This window comes from Neomonachus schauinslandi, chromosome 15, assembly GCF_002201575.2.
Source record: "Neomonachus schauinslandi chromosome 15, ASM220157v2, whole genome shotgun sequence".
NCBI classification, from domain to species: domain Eukaryota; kingdom Metazoa; phylum Chordata; class Mammalia; order Carnivora; family Phocidae; genus Neomonachus; species Neomonachus schauinslandi.
Window position 1 is genome coordinate 46,440,274 of NC_058417.1, and position 12,471 is coordinate 46,452,744.

General features: G+C 38.3%; 1 protein-coding gene across 2 annotated transcripts in view; it reads left to right on the forward strand.

Annotated features, from left to right (window-relative positions):
* PSMD12 (proteasome 26S subunit, non-ATPase 12) overlaps window positions 1-11,720 on the forward strand; it is a 29,613-nt gene extending 17,893 nt beyond the window's left edge. For both annotated transcript variants that reach the window (XM_021678421.2, XM_044921365.1), the window contains 7 exons: window positions 670-774; window positions 4,385-4,534; window positions 4,624-4,758; window positions 5,970-6,082; window positions 6,872-7,046; window positions 10,093-10,170; window positions 11,137-11,720. In XM_021678421.2, coding sequence (XP_021534096.1) covers window positions 670-774; window positions 4,385-4,534; window positions 4,624-4,758; window positions 5,970-6,082; window positions 6,872-7,046; window positions 10,093-10,170; window positions 11,137-11,346 — 966 coding nt within the window. In that variant the 3' untranslated portion in view covers window positions 11,347-11,720. The remainder of the gene's footprint in view (window positions 1-669; window positions 775-4,384; window positions 4,535-4,623; window positions 4,759-5,969; window positions 6,083-6,871; window positions 7,047-10,092; window positions 10,171-11,136) is intronic.
* The last annotated feature ends 751 nt before the right edge of the window (window positions 11,721-12,471 follow it).

Below are 12,471 nucleotides of genomic sequence, written 5' to 3' on the forward strand. Positions count from 1 at the left end.
TTTTAAAATAAGCTCTACACCCAATGTGGGGCTTGAACTTACGACCCCAAGATCAAGAGTCACATGCTCTACCAACTGAGCCACCCAGACACCCTTCAAATAATTCTTTTAAAGGCACTGTTCTATTTTCTGTACTATTTAATGTAGCTTATGGTTCTGTTATTCATTAAACACAATGATTTCATATTTAGGCTCTTGAAGCAAAGCTACAAAATATGGATTATGTTTCATAGAGACCTTTTCTTAAAAATTATGTGATTGTGGGGTGCCTCGGTGGCTCAGTTGGTCATGTCCAACTCTTGATTTTGGCTCAGGCCATGATCTCAGGGTCGTGAGATCGAGCCCTGAGTCAGGTTCTGCATTCAGTGGGGAGTCTGCTCTAGATTCTCTCTCTCCCTCTCCCCCTCCTCCCTGGGCATGCATGCATGAGCATGTGTGTGCTTGCACGCACACTCTCTTTCTCTCTCTGAAAGGAATAAATTTAAAAAAATTTCGTGATTGTGAAATGTAAAATGTCACACAGTTATATTTGTACATGGAGGATAAAGTGCACAATAACTGCAGGATAAATACTGTTAGGCGTAGTTTGAATAATAGTTCAACTCTGTCTTTAAAATGTTAACACATTTCCATGGGAATTTTGATAATATAAATTTCTCATATTTGTAGATTTATGTTGAAATTGAGCGTGCTCGACTGACTAAAACATTAGCAACTATAAAAGAGCAAAACGGTGACGTGAAAGAGGCTGCCTCCATTTTACAGGAGTTACAGGTAAGGAGTTGTTTAGAATGTGAAAATCTTTATATTTAGTCAGCAGTATTTCTTGTGGAAATAGCTTATTTTGACACTTATCACTTTTTCAAAAACACCAAGACTAAAAGTGAGTACAGGGAAGTGTAAGGTTGATATTCAAGTGTCTGAAAACTATGTCATTAGGGTCCTGACTAACTGCTAAAAAAAAGTTTTGAAGAAAAGGTAGAATTGATGCATTAGTCTTGATTTTGTGCTATTTCAAAATTTTCATTCTCTTTAGACCATAAGTAAAATTAGTAATTCATGTACTATGTATGCCTTAGGGATTTGCTGTTAATCATTAGCTTCCTTCTAAATGAATATTTGAGGGGCGCCTGGGTGGCTCAGTCGTTAAGCGTCTGCCTTCGGCTCAGGTCATGATCCCAGGGTCCTGGGATCGAGTCCCACATCGGGCTCCCTGCTCGGCGGGAAGCCTGCTTCTCCCTCTCCCACTCCCCCTGCTTGTGTTCCTGCTGTCGCTATCTCTCTCTCTGTCAAATAAATAAATAAAAAATCTTTAAATAAATAAAATAAAAAATAAATGAATATTTGATTGATGGTCAATTTCTAGGCTAAATTGTTTTAACAAAGAAAAATTGCCCCATAATTTGCCATGTTTCAGGACAAATTTAAGAGAGATCTTGAAATGAGACATCAATGAACTAAGAAATCTGAGAAAAGCCATAGACACACTCACTCAAAATTTTCCTAATAATTTTGGTCCATCAAGTTTTCCGCATTAAATTAAATTGCTTCAGTCATGTGCCATTTTAGCTAAAGAAAGGGAAAAAATAACACTGAGAAGATCCTGTGTGCTATGCATTGTTTTTGTTGTTTTTTTTTAACCATGTCCTGTGTTCTCTATACGTTTTATCTTCTTCACCGTTCATATAGAATACTATTTTTATCCCCATTTTTCTGCCAAGGAAACTGAAACTCAAAGGGATTAAGTAATGTGCCTAATAAGTCATTGCCAAGAAGTGGTGGAGTTCAGATTCATACTAGTTCTGTTTGGCTTCAGACTTCTTTTCTTCTTTTTAATTAAAAGACTTTATTTTTTAGAGCAGTTTTAGGTTCACAACAAAGTTGAGTGGCAAGTACAGAAAGAGTTCCCATGTGTCCCCTGATGCCCTCCCCCTGCAACACGCACGTACATGCACAACTTCCCCTTCTACCACATTTCCTACTAGAGTGGTACATTAGTTAGGGTTGATGAACCTACATCGACATGTGATCCCAAAGTCTGTAGTTTGGGGGCGCCTGGGTGGCTCAGTCGTTAAGCGTCTGCCTTCGGCTCAGGTCATGATCCCAGGGTTCTGGGATCGAGCCCCATATCGGGCTCTGCTCAGCGGGAAGCCTGCTTCTCCCTCTCCCACGCCCCCTGCTTGTGTTCCCTCTCGCTATCTCTCTCTCTCTGTCAAATAAATAAATAAATAAAGTCTAGTTTGTACTAAGTTTCAGTCTTCGTATTGTGTTCTGCAGATTTTGACAAATGCATAGTGATCTGTGTTCATCAACGTAGTATCGTATAAAATAATTTCACTGCCCTAAAAATTCTCTGTGGTCTGCCTGTTCCTCCCTCCTCCCCTTCCCAACCCCTGGCAACCACTGGTCTTTCTACTGTCTCCATAGCTTTGCCTTCAAACTCTGTTTTCAACCAGGAGGATTGTGTGCCTCATGATTCAACATCCTCTGAAATATTCTTGCCAAAAAAATTCACCTCAGTTATATAAAGCTTCTAGGTTTAACTACCAGTTTACAGGATATACTAGGGACAGAGGAGCCTATTAAATGATACCACAGGGATGCAATCAGCATAATTTAGACTCTAGGAAACTATAGGATGATTGGCTTGATTTTGTCAACAAATAAATGGCAAGGAAAAAAGAGCCATAAGAAACTTACCTACCGGCTGTAAAGTATGAGCCTTATTTGGGTTCTGATCTAATTAAATAAGATAGATGTTGGGGACTGACTAAATATTTGGTGATATAAGGAATTTTTAGATAACTTTTCAAAGTTTATCTTTTAGAGACAAAGTGAAATATATGACATGTTGTCTGAAATTTGCTTCAAAGTAATTGACATATGGAGAGTGGGTGAAGATACATAAATGAAACATTGATGGTTCATTGTATAAGTTTTTATTTTCCTTAACAAAAAATTACAAAGATCATGAAATAAAAACTTTTTTCAGACCTAATAATAGTAATGAAATAGCCTTCAGTCCACTTTACCATTCTGCATTTTATAAATTCATTTGCAGTATGTGTATGCCAAATATTAAATTAAAAATGTTTTTCATAGTGGGGCACCTGGGTGGCTCAGTCGTTAAGCGTCTGCTCAGGTCATGATCCCAGGGTCTGGGATTGAGCCCCGCATTGGGCTCCTGCTCGGCAGGAAACCTGCTTCTCCCTCTCCCACTCCCTCTGCTTATGTTCCCTCTCTCGCTGTGTCTCTCTCTGTCAAATAAATAAATAAAATTAAAAAAAAAAAAAAGTTTTTCATAGTATTTGTCATAATTGATTTTCTATATTGTATCTGTTGTATATTTACTGTAAATCTACATTCTACATGTTAGAAGTCATACCAGCCTTGTTATCTGAATTTTAAAAAGACTAGCACCTCTTTTTTCTATAATTTTTTGTTAATATAAATAGAAAGCCTGCAAGTGAGATCTTTTTTCGTGTTTAGAATTGTAATTTCTGGGGTGCCTGGGTGGCTCAGTCAGTTAAGTGTCTGCTCCAGCTCATGTCAGGATCCTAGGGTCCTGGGGTCACACCCCGCGTCAGCTCCCTGCTCAGGGGGGAGTCTGCTTCTCCTTCTCCCTCTGCCTCTCTCACCAGCTTGTGCTCTCTATTTCTCTTTCTCTCTCTCTCAAATAAATAAAATCTTTAAAAAAAAATGAACTATTGATATACATAACAACTTAAATGAATCTTAGTATTCAAAGCATTATACTGAGTGAACAAAGATAGTCTCAAGAGATTACATTCTGTGTTTGACATTCTTGAAAAGACGTGTTTGTAGTGATGGAGAACAGATCATTCTGAGTGGGGGAAGTATGTGACTATGAAGGGGCAGATGAGGGAGTTTGTTTTGGGGTGATAGAACTATTCTGTATCTTGATTGTGATGACACAAGTCTATACATATGTTAAAATACACAGAACTTTTTTTTTTTTTAAGATTTTATTTATTTTTGACAGTGTACAAGCAGGGGAAGCAGCAGGCAGAGGGAGAGGGAGAAGCAGGCTCCTCACTGAGCAGGGAGCCCGATGTGGGGCTCGATCCTAGGACCCCGGGATCATGACCCGAGCCGAAGGCAGATGCTTAACCATCTGAGCCACCCAGGCACCTCTGAAATTCACAGAACTTTTTATGCCAGAAGAAAAATATACCAATTTTCCTATATAATTTTTTTAATTGTAATTTCCTGGAGGAAACTACCTTTTTATATCATCAGGAGCACTCTCCCAGTGTGCGAGAAGGTTCTTACTATTTGACAAGTGTGAATATTTTCAGACATTTAATTTTGCAATTTTTAGAAATTACCAAGTATAAACTTATTTGGGATCTTACTTTGCTAGGTGGAAACCTACGGGTCGATGGAAAAGAAGGAGAGAGTGGAGTTTATCTTGGAGCAAATGAGGCTCTGCCTAGCTGTGAAGGATTACATTCGTACACAAATCATCAGCAAGAAAATTAACACCAAATTTTTCCAGGAAGAAAATACAGAGGTAAGCATGTTTCTTACTGCAAGTTTACTTTAGAAGTGTTTGGAAAAAACCCATAAGCCCCAATTTATTTTATCAACTTTTTTTTTCAGAAATTAAAATTGAAATATTATAACTTAATGATTCAGCTGGATCAACATGAGGGATCTTATTTGTCTATTTGTAAGCACTACAGAGCAATATATGATACTCCCTGTATCCAGGCAGAAAGTGAAAAATGGCAACAGGTGAGAATATATTCTTATACTTGACATTGATACTTACTAGGAAGAATTTGCATTTTTTATTTTGAAATGATTTTAACTTCAGTAATTATATGCAGTTGTGTGGTGCTGCTTTCTATTCAGTGTGTTGATAATTCAGTTTATCTTTACTGATTCAAATGAATTGTGACAATATTCTAAATTACCACTTTTGAAGAATGTAGCCTTACTGTTTAAAAGTGGGGCACGTGGGCAGCTCAGTCGGGTAAGCAGTCCTACTCTTGATTTCGGTTCAGGTCATGATTTCAGGGTCGTGAGATCAAGCCCCACAATCAGGCTCTGCACTCACCTCAGGATCTGCTTGAGATTCTTTCTCTCCCTCTTCCCCTCCCCCCACTCTTGTGCTTGTGCACAGGCGAGCATGCTCTAAATAAATAATAAATAAATAAATAGATTAATAAAATCTTCTGAAAAATAGGGACACCTGGGTGGCTCAGTCGGTTAAGCATCTGCCTTCGGCTCGGGTCATGATCCCAGGGTCCTGGGATCGAGCCCCGCATCGGGCTCCTTGCCCAGCAGGGAGCCTACTGCTCCCCCTGCTTGTGCTCTGACAAATAAATAAATAAAATCTTTAAAATAAAATAAAATAAAATATGTATAGCAGGTCACTTGCTAACAAAGGTTATAGGTAAAAGACGTAGCATTATTTTGGACAGTTATTTCACAAAACTGTTTCAAATGGTTTATATGTATATTCCATGTTTGTAATAACTTGTTACAAGAACTTTTTCCGGGCACCTGGGTGGCTCAGATGGTTAAGCGTCTGCCTTCGGCTCAGGTCATGATCCCGGGGTCCTGGGATCGAGTCCCACATCGGGCTCCCTGCTCCTTGGGAGCCTGCTTCTCCCTCTGCCTCTGCCTCTCTCTGTCTCTCATGAATAAATAAATAAAATCTTTAAAAAAAAAACAAAACTTTTTCCTTATACATCTGGCACCAAAAAATGTCAGCCCAGGTAGTAATTCAAGTTAGCAAAGATTTACTGTAATTGTTCCAGAGAAACTTAATGTGACAGGAAGCCACTGTAAAGGGCAGCTTGGTGGGATGCTTAGTCCCTAAGACTTGAGTATAATATCAAACATGAATATAGACAATTCTCCCATGATTTTTTCCTGCCAGAGTTTCCACTTTGTTTCTAAGCTTGTTTATAATCCATTGTGTTATACAACATTTTTAGGCTCTGAAAAGTGTCGTCCTCTATGTGATTTTGGCTCCTTTTGACAACGAACAGTCAGATTTGGTTCACCGAATAAGTGGTGACAAGAAGTTAGAAGAAATTCCTAAATACAAGTAAGTAACTTTTTTAGCTAGTGTAGTGTACATCTCAGCAGAAACACCATTTTGAAAGAAAATAGGTTAACCTAAGTGTCCACCTGCTTAATTTGGTTACTGATAGATTGTATTGGTGAATAAAATTAGAGTTCATAGAGTAGTAAAATGTTTTTTTCACGCTGCATTAGAAATTAATGAAGTTATAACACACTTCATTCCAAACCACTTATCAAGGGGCGCCTGGGTGGCTCAGTCAGTTAAGCGTCCAACTCTTGGTCTCAGCTCAGGTCTTGATGTTGGGTTTGTAAGTTTGGGCCTCATGTCGGGCTCCATGCTGGGTGTGGAGCCTACTTTAAAAAATAAATAAGCCGTTTATCAAATAGAAGTTGCATTTCAAGCTCACTTTAGCAGCTTTTGGTTAATTAACTGTATGATAAAGTTTAGTCTTAGTTGTTTGGGGCTTTGTGATTTTCAGAAGTATACACTTCCTAAGCAGAGTGGGCTTTTATTTATTAAAAGCTGTTTTTCTTTTATCTGTCTCATTGGTAAGTTTACATTAATTATTCCAGAAGCTGGAAAATACATTGCAGGAGGGAGCAGAATGTTAAGCAGGGGAATGCTCCATTCAGAATTACTGTGGAAAAAATGGTAGTAAAGTAGGTAAAATAAATAATAATCAACTTATGTTTTGTTCTACAAATAAAAATTTATAAGTACAGTCTTTGTCGATATTTGAACATTTGCTGTTATAGTACATGAAACTTAATTTTTACAGATTTGGAATATTAAGTTTTACACAATTTACAGGGATCTTTTAAAGCTTTTTACCACAATGGAGCTGATGCGTTGGTCCACACTTGTTGAAGACTATGGAATGGAATTAAGAAAAGGGTCTCTTGAGAGTCCGGCAACTGATGTTTTTGGTTCTACAGAGGAAGGTGAAAGAAGGTGGAAAGACTTGAAGAACAGAGTTGTTGAACATGTAAGAATCTGGCATGACAGAGATGCCAATCTGAAAGTAAACTGGCAAATTTGAGCATAAACTTTTATTTTTCAAGTTTGATAGTCAAATATGGTTTTTTTTGGAGGTTATGTCTTTAATTCTTCGCTTTAGGGTTTTTGTTTTTTGCTCTGCCCAATGTAGTAATGATGTAAATTTGTCGTTCGAATGTTTATTGTGTATTTCCAAAACCGTATCCAATTTATCTTCTCCCTCTTATTTCCCCCTGCCCTATCCCCCCGTTTTTGGCTTTTCAGAAAAACAAAGCAAAACACCTGTGTTTTAGCATGCTTATTTTGAGGGGACCTCTCAAGAATTCAAAATTTTAGGGGCACCTGGCTGGCTCAGTCAGTAAAGCATGTGACTCTTGATCTTGGGGTTGTAGTTTGAGCCTCACGTTGGGTATAGAGATTACTTAAAAATCTGAAAAAAAGAAAATCCAAAATTTTATAGCATATAAACCAGAAGGAATTTCTTAAGAATGTGGGGGATGGTGGGCACCTGGGTGGCTCAGTTGGTTAAGCGACTGCCTTCGGCTCAGGTCATGATCCTGGAGTCCCGGGATCGAGTCCCGCATCGGGCTCCCTGCTCAGCAAGGAACCTGCTTCTCCCTCTGACCCTCCCCCCTCTCATGTGCTCTCTCTCTCTTGTTCTCTGTCTCAAATAAATAAAAAAAAATCTTTAAAAAAGAAAAAGAATGTGGGGGATGGTTGTGGGTGAAAGGAGTTCTTTCTGATACTTGCTTGATAGTTTTGGGAACGGGTAACAAGTCTTAAACCTGATCTTTGATCTTCTTGGCATCAGTATAAATTGAATTATCTCAGCATTCATTCACATAACAAACATTTATTGTGAGCCTTCTATGTGCCAGACAGTGTACAAAGTTGCTGGGACACGTGGCAAAGTAAGACATGGTCTCTACCTTCAGACAGCTTAAAAATAAGTCATAGGGAAAGATGCATTTATAAATAAAAGTGTTCTAGATATTAGGGCACAAATAGATATCACGTGGAGTGGAGCATAAGCAGAGAGTTGATTGGTTCTACCTGAAAAGGGGGCACCTGGCTGGCCCAGTTGGTGGAGCATGCGACTCTTCATCTCGGGGTTGTGAGTCCAAGCCCTACGTATGTTGGGTGTGGAGATTACTTAAAAATAAAATCTTAAAAAAAAAAAAGGTCAGGCTAAATCTACAGTAATTGACACAGGAGGTAAGATTTGTAAGAAGAGTACCCAGTGAGCAGGCAGATTCGATAGTCTGGCAGGGACGTGGAGATATGCCAGCAGGGAACGGAAGCGCCTCCAAGAACAGGGCTCAGTGAGAAAGAAAGTCGGAGATAGGGAAAGGGCCTGGAGCTTAACAAAATTTATATACTGCAGTAGTGGAAACCTTGACCTGAGAGGACAGTGACCAGGCTTGTATCTTACAAAGACCCCTCTGGCAGTAAGCATGGAGGATGGATTTTGGGGAGAGACAGGAATAGAATTGAGAAGACTGAGTGAACACCCCTTGTGGGTGTCAGTCAAGGCAGTAGCTGAGGGATTGAAGAATAGATGGGGTGGAATTATTTTAAGAAAGAAAATCAATAGAATTTGGTCGCTGATTACATTTAAGGGATGAAGGAAAAGAGGTCTAGAATGATTGTCCTTCTTCCTAAGAAGTTGGTGTGGCCATGGACCCTAATAGAGACAGGAGGAGGGACAGCTTCTTCAAAGATCAGTTCATTTTCTCTCCCCACTGTTACACATTTTTCCTATGAATGCTGTTGTTTTGTTAATAACATAGAGAATAATAAAGGGAGGAACAGTGGCTCAGTCAGTTAAGCGTCCCACTCTTGATTTTGGCTCAGGTCATGATCGCAGGGTTGTGAGTTCGAGCGCCACTTCCGGCTCCAAGCTCAACAGGGAGTCTGATTGAAATTCTCCCTCTCCCTCCACCCCTACCCCCACCCCCGCACTCTCTCTCTAAAATAAATTAATAAATCCTTTTTTAAAAAGAATAATAAAGGGAACTGTTCCCAGTGAAAAGGAAAATTTTTTTTTTTAAGATTTTATTTATTTATTTGAGAGAGAGAATGAGATAGAGCATGAGAGGGGGGAGGGTCAGAGAGAGAGGCAGACTCCCTGCTGAGCAGGGAGCCCGATGCGGGACTCGATCCCGGGACTCCAGGATCATGACCTGAGCCGAAGGCAGTCGCTTAACCAACTGAGCCACCCAGGCGCCCGAAAAGGAAATTTAATTTCAGTTTACCTTTAAGTAGTTAAAATGATGATAATGTGGTGTTTTAAGATGCTCTCAATCATATTTTGAATCTGAGCCTTTGTGTCATAATTATTAAAATTTAATTTTAGATTCTAAAGTTTAGCAAAAACCTTTTAGTACAGTTAGTTTTTTTTTTTAAGGTTTTATTTATTTATTAGATAGAGAGCTAGTGCACACAGGCAGAGGGGGAGGGGCAGAGGGAGAATTGACCTGAGCTTAAAGGCAGACGCTTAACCCACTGAGCCAACCAGGCGTCCCAGTACCGTTAAAGTTTTTAACCACTATTTTAGTTAAGATAAGCCTACATCTTGATTATATATTTTTTTTTTCCACAAGATTCTATTTATCTGAAAGAGCGCGAGAATGAGTGGGGGGAGGGGCAGAGGGAGAAGCGGACTCTTCGCTCATCAGGGAACCTGATGCAGGGCTGATCCCAGGCCCCTGGGATCATGACCTTAGCCAAAGGCAGATGCTTAACTGAGCCACTCAGGCGCCCTTGACTATATATATTTAAAAGAGTTGTGGAAAGTATTCAGTTACAAATAACTGCAGAAACCAAAATATCTAAATTTTGCTTTGTTACTGAAGTTTAGAACCAGTTTCACTCCAGTGGTGGGCTATAGAGAAAAGCTCTGAATCTGACATTTTAACTAAACCTATTTGGATATGAAAAAAATAAAATAGACCTATTTGGATATGAAAACAAATGGGTTTTTAGCCTTACTGATGACTGTTGTGTGTCCTTCATGCCCTCTGTCCTCTCCCCAGAATATTAGAATAATGGCCAAGTATTACACGAGGATAACAATGAAGAGGATGGCTCAGCTTCTCGATCTGTCTGTTGATGTAAGTAGTTTGAGTTGTTTGTAGCCAGTCATTTTGAATATCAACTGACTTGTAAAAATTGAATGAGAAAATCAGTTTTGTTTTATTATTTAAGTTTAGGTGACAAAGTTTCTCCAGGCTATCTTGAATACCAAAAAATAGCTTAAATATCAAGTTTATAGTTACATTAATATTATGTGTCCTAGTTAAAATCTTCACTTCAATAAGGTAGTTTTACACCGATTCATCTGCAGCGCAGGGTATATATTTCTATAATGAATACGTCTAGGTTCCCAGAAATGAGCCATAGAAAATGGGAGGGAGACTTGACTGCACTTCCCTTGCAGAGAGAGGTCCCAGGTCCTGTTAGAGGAGCAGGTATGGGTTCTTGTTGGTGACATGTATACCACCACAGAGGCAGGGGTCAAGTGAGGTAATCCAGAAGCCATTTCTATCACCAGACAGTTTTTCGGGTTAGCTAAAAAAGAAGAATCACGGATGTTAGAGGTCGAAGATTTGATCCTTGGTTGGCGTGTTAGCTGCTTACATTTCTGGACGAGGGTACCAGAGTCCTTAGAAGTAAAGTGTCTTGTCCTTGACTACAGAGTCACCAGTGGCAGAGCATATATGGTAACCTAGCATTTCTGGAAACAAATTATCTGTATAACGGTTAGGGGGAAACATTGTAGACCAAGAGTGTGGACCAAGTTGCCGTTGGCAGCAGGCTGGCTGTCTGCAGTTATCAACAGTGTTGAGTTTGCAGGGAGACTGATTCAAACTCCACCCTGATATGGGTAGACTCGTAGTCTGTTCATTCCTAGACTCACAGTAAAATAGTATGTTATTACGGGAAGTTAACAGTTGCTAACTATGAATAGTGAATTTTAGTCCTGCATTTTCTTAGGTAAAGAGTTTAGAAAATGCTTTCCTTAAATTTTATTGTCTGTAATTATCCTGTCTTAATCCAATTGTCTTTCTCTCTTGCAGGAGTCAGAAGCTTTTCTTTCGAATCTAGTAGTTAACAAGACCATCTTTGCTAAAGTAGACAGGTTGGCAGGAATTATCAACTTCCAGAGACCCAAGGATCCAAATAATTTATTAAATGACTGGTCTCAGAAACTGAACTCACTAATGTCTCTAGTTAACAAAACTACACACCTCATAGCCAAAGAGGAGATGATACATAATCTACAATAAGGGTCTCAACGCCCCTAATGCTTTTAGAAAAGAGTTAAAATTGGAAGTCATAAAAAAAAAAAAGACTGTTATGGTGTAAATGTTGGGTTGTTTTTTTTTTTTCTATATTCTCAGCTCCTTTGTCTAAAATTTAAAAGATCGTGAATATGTTTAAGGCCCCTTTTGACCTTTCAGCTCCCTGATTTTATCGTTAACTTTGCATTTTACAGTTGGTGCAAAAAAAAAATACATTTCTATTGTGTATGTACTCAAAAAATTGTGTCATAACTTACCCAAATGTGTTTTTCTGTCATTTGAAAACTTTTTAGCTATTATTTGTTCTCATTCAGCTAACAACCATAATTATAATAATAAAAGCAGTATATGCACATTGACTTTCTATAGTTACCTGTGTTTCTGAACATTTTGTGGGATAGTGATTTAAGTATTTTTTAAATAAAAGAAATTCTGTTGTAAAGCTATCAATTTGATAGAATTGAAAAAACAGCATAGGACATATAAGAACATTTGAGATAGAGTTGTGATTTGTGAAGAATTTGTATTTTAGTATTGAGTGTATGTAGAGTGATCTGATAGGCTGAAGACTTAACATACACATAATTTTTTTCCACCTTGAGTCAAACTGGTTTCAGTCACAGTAGCTTCATTATTTTCATCCCCTTTCTCTGACTTGACCAGTTGTTGAACAAAATCAAGTGACATTGTATTGACATAGTTTAACACACAAAGTCATTTTTATAAGATTTCTTTGTGACTTTCACTTAAAGGTCTGATTACATCATTAATGTTCCAAATTTATTATCTCCTTATAGGAACTTTAGTTCCATTATATGAACACTGGATTACAACCTAAAATGCTTTAAAAAAATGACAACAAAAAAGACTCAGCCACCCTCTTAGCAAATGGCATAGTATTGACTTTTTTTTTTACAGAAGTTAAAAGTTTTACTGTTAAACATCTGAAATCAATTAATAGCAAATTTTGGAAGTTTTTAAAAATTTGATATATTTCAGGGAAAACTGAAGATTGAAACAATGTTAGAAGCTTATTTAAAATGATGTTTAAACAAAGAAAGTATGAGGTCTACTTTTTTAAAATCCAAATGAAGGTAGTGGGGGAAAAAG